The sequence below is a fragment of the Penaeus vannamei genome, chromosome 37 (assembly GCF_042767895.1).
Source record: "Penaeus vannamei isolate JL-2024 chromosome 37, ASM4276789v1, whole genome shotgun sequence".
NCBI lineage: Eukaryota > Metazoa > Arthropoda > Malacostraca > Decapoda > Penaeidae > Penaeus > Penaeus vannamei.
The window spans coordinates 1,163,223-1,165,722 of NC_091585.1; the positions used below are offsets into that span (position 1 = coordinate 1,163,223).

At 34.4% G+C, this 2,500-nt stretch overlaps 1 protein-coding gene across 1 annotated transcript in view; it reads left to right on the top strand.

Moving 5' to 3' along the window:
• The window catches only part of LOC138859556 (uncharacterized protein PF3D7_1120000-like), a 21,519-nt gene that overhangs the window by 2,116 nt on the left and 16,903 nt on the right, over nt 1–2,500 (top strand). The window contains exon 2 of the mRNA XM_070115153.1: nt 160–376. Coding sequence (XP_069971254.1) covers nt 160–376 — 217 coding nt within the window. The remainder of the gene's footprint in view (nt 1–159; nt 377–2,500) is intronic.

A 2,500-nucleotide genomic window follows, 5' to 3' on the forward strand; every position in this document is an offset into this window, starting at 1 on the left:
GAGAAGGAGACCCAGGAAGTCGCCGAAGAGCCCGAGAAGGAGACCCAGGAAGTCACCCAGGAGCCCCAGAAGGAGACCCAGGAAGTCGCCTAAGAGCCCGAAAAGGAGACCAAGGAAATCACCCTTGAGCCCGAGAAGGAAACCTAGGAATTCGCACAGGAGCTCGAGAAGGAGACCCAGGAAATCGCTGAAGAGCCCGAGAAGGAGACGCAGGAAGTAGCCGAAGAGTTCGAGAAGGAGACCAAGAAAATCGCCCGGGAGCACGAGAAGGAGATCCAGGAAGTCTCCCAGGAGCTCGAGAAGGAGACCCAGGAAATCGCCGAAGAGCCTGAGAAGGAGACCCAGGAAGTCGCCGAAGAGCCCAATTATTGGCTTTGTTAGTAATGATTGGCTTTATCGGCCGGACGTGACTTCGCTGGGTGCGGTGTTTTTTTTTTTCTTTGCTTTTTTTCTTGTTTTTTCCTTGTTTTTTCTTGATTTTTTCTTTTTTTCCTTTTTTCCTTGTTTTGTTTTCTATCTGTTTTCCTTGGCCTTTTTCCCTTTTCTTTTACATTTTTTCCTTGCTTTTTTGTCTTTTTTCTTGTTTTTTTCTTTTTTCCTTGTTTTCTTTTCGTTCTTTTTCCTTGTTTTTTGTCTTTTCTTCTTGTTTTTTTTCTTTTTTCCTTGTTTTCTTTTCGTTCTTTTTCCTTGTTTTTTCCTTTCTTTTTTCTTTCTTTCTTGTTTTTTCCTTTCTTCTTTTTTCTTTCTTTTTCCTTGTTTTTTTCTCCTTATATATATATATATTTTTTTTTTTTTTTTTTTTTTACTATTTTCTTGCGTTTGTTCTCGGTTTTATTTATTTGTTTTTACTCTACTTTCTTTATCGATGATAATAATGATGATGATGATTGTAGTGGATATTTGTAAACTCCGTAGAGTTAAAGATGTTGATTTGGTAGCGTGTATTCCAACTACAGGTAATCTCCATGTGGGTCTGGCGTTAAGAAACAATGACTCTCAGGTGAGCTATAGAGTGATTCCGTAGTCACGATAAAAACAATATGACCACTGGCTGACAAAAAGGCAACATAAAAAGGAGCATCCATATTATACATTTATTTCGCACAAAACTTTCAAAAAAGAACAAATACACAGGACAACACACCATACACTTACTTGCAAAACACAGAGGCCACAGCCCGAGAAGCACCAGTCAGCCAGCTAAAAATCCAATGGTCTGTCACCACACACGAACAAAAGCCTCTCCCTAGACCGATCTGGCTAGACCTTATATACCGGTGGCTCCCGTGCTTACTGGTATTTTACCCATAGTGCAATTAACTTTGTTTGTTAAATAGTGTATGGCGTGTTTAAAATAAATTAAGAAATACATAAAATAAAAAGAACGATAAAATTATACAAAAATGGGCACATAAAATGGACAAAAGATAGAAAAGTACGAAAAAGTGAAAGGGATCCGTGAGAGAAAGCGGAGAAACACAAATGGAAAAACGAAAGAAAAACAAAGCTAAGGTGAATTAGTCGAAGACGAAAAGGCAAGAATAAAACAAGGAAAGTATAGAATATGAGTAGTGTATAAGTAGTGTTGTGTATAGTAGGAGTAGTGTAGATGTAGAGGTAGATCACGGACCAGTGGGAAAGGTAAGTCAAAGGAATATAAAAACACAGGCTTATTCTTATTTAAAAAAAGGCGCAGACACACAGGAAACAGCAAAGCCACGTCATCTTGCAGGTCGGAGGAGTCCGTAGATTAATTAGAGCGATCCGTAACGTCAGGGGAACAGGCGGCCCGAAAGCCTACGGAATGACCCGCCTACAGCCAGGGGAAATTCACTACAATGATGATAATAATGTGTAATAATAATGATGATAGTGATAATGATAACAATGATAATGATAAATAATTTTTTCTTTGTTTTTTTCTTGTTTTTCCCTTGTTTTTTCTTGATTTTTTCTTGTTTTTCTTGATTCTTTTCTTTGTTTTTTCCATGTTTTTCTTTATTTTTTCTTTGTCTTTTTTTCTCCTTGTTTTTTCTTTCTCTTTTCCTTGTTTTTTTTTCTCTTTTCCTTGTTTTCTCTTCCTTCTTCTTTCCTTAATTAATTATCATTATTATCATTTTTATTGCTCCTGTTGCCACTAGAATTATTATCATCCTTATCATCATTTTTCTTTATAATGATTATCATTGTTTTCATTGTTATAATAAGCTTAATCATTTATATTATTATTACATTTATTATTATTACTATTAGCATAATTATCCTTATTTCTATTACTATCATTATCATTATCATTATCACTAATACTAATATTGTTATCATTACCTTTTTCTCTCTTATTATTATTATCTTTACTTTTGTTACTATTATCATTATTATATATTTTTTATTATAAATATAGTTATAATTATTACTGTTATCATTATCGTAATCATTAATGGTATTATCATTATTGTTCATTATTATTATTACTATTGTTATCATTATCATTATCACTATC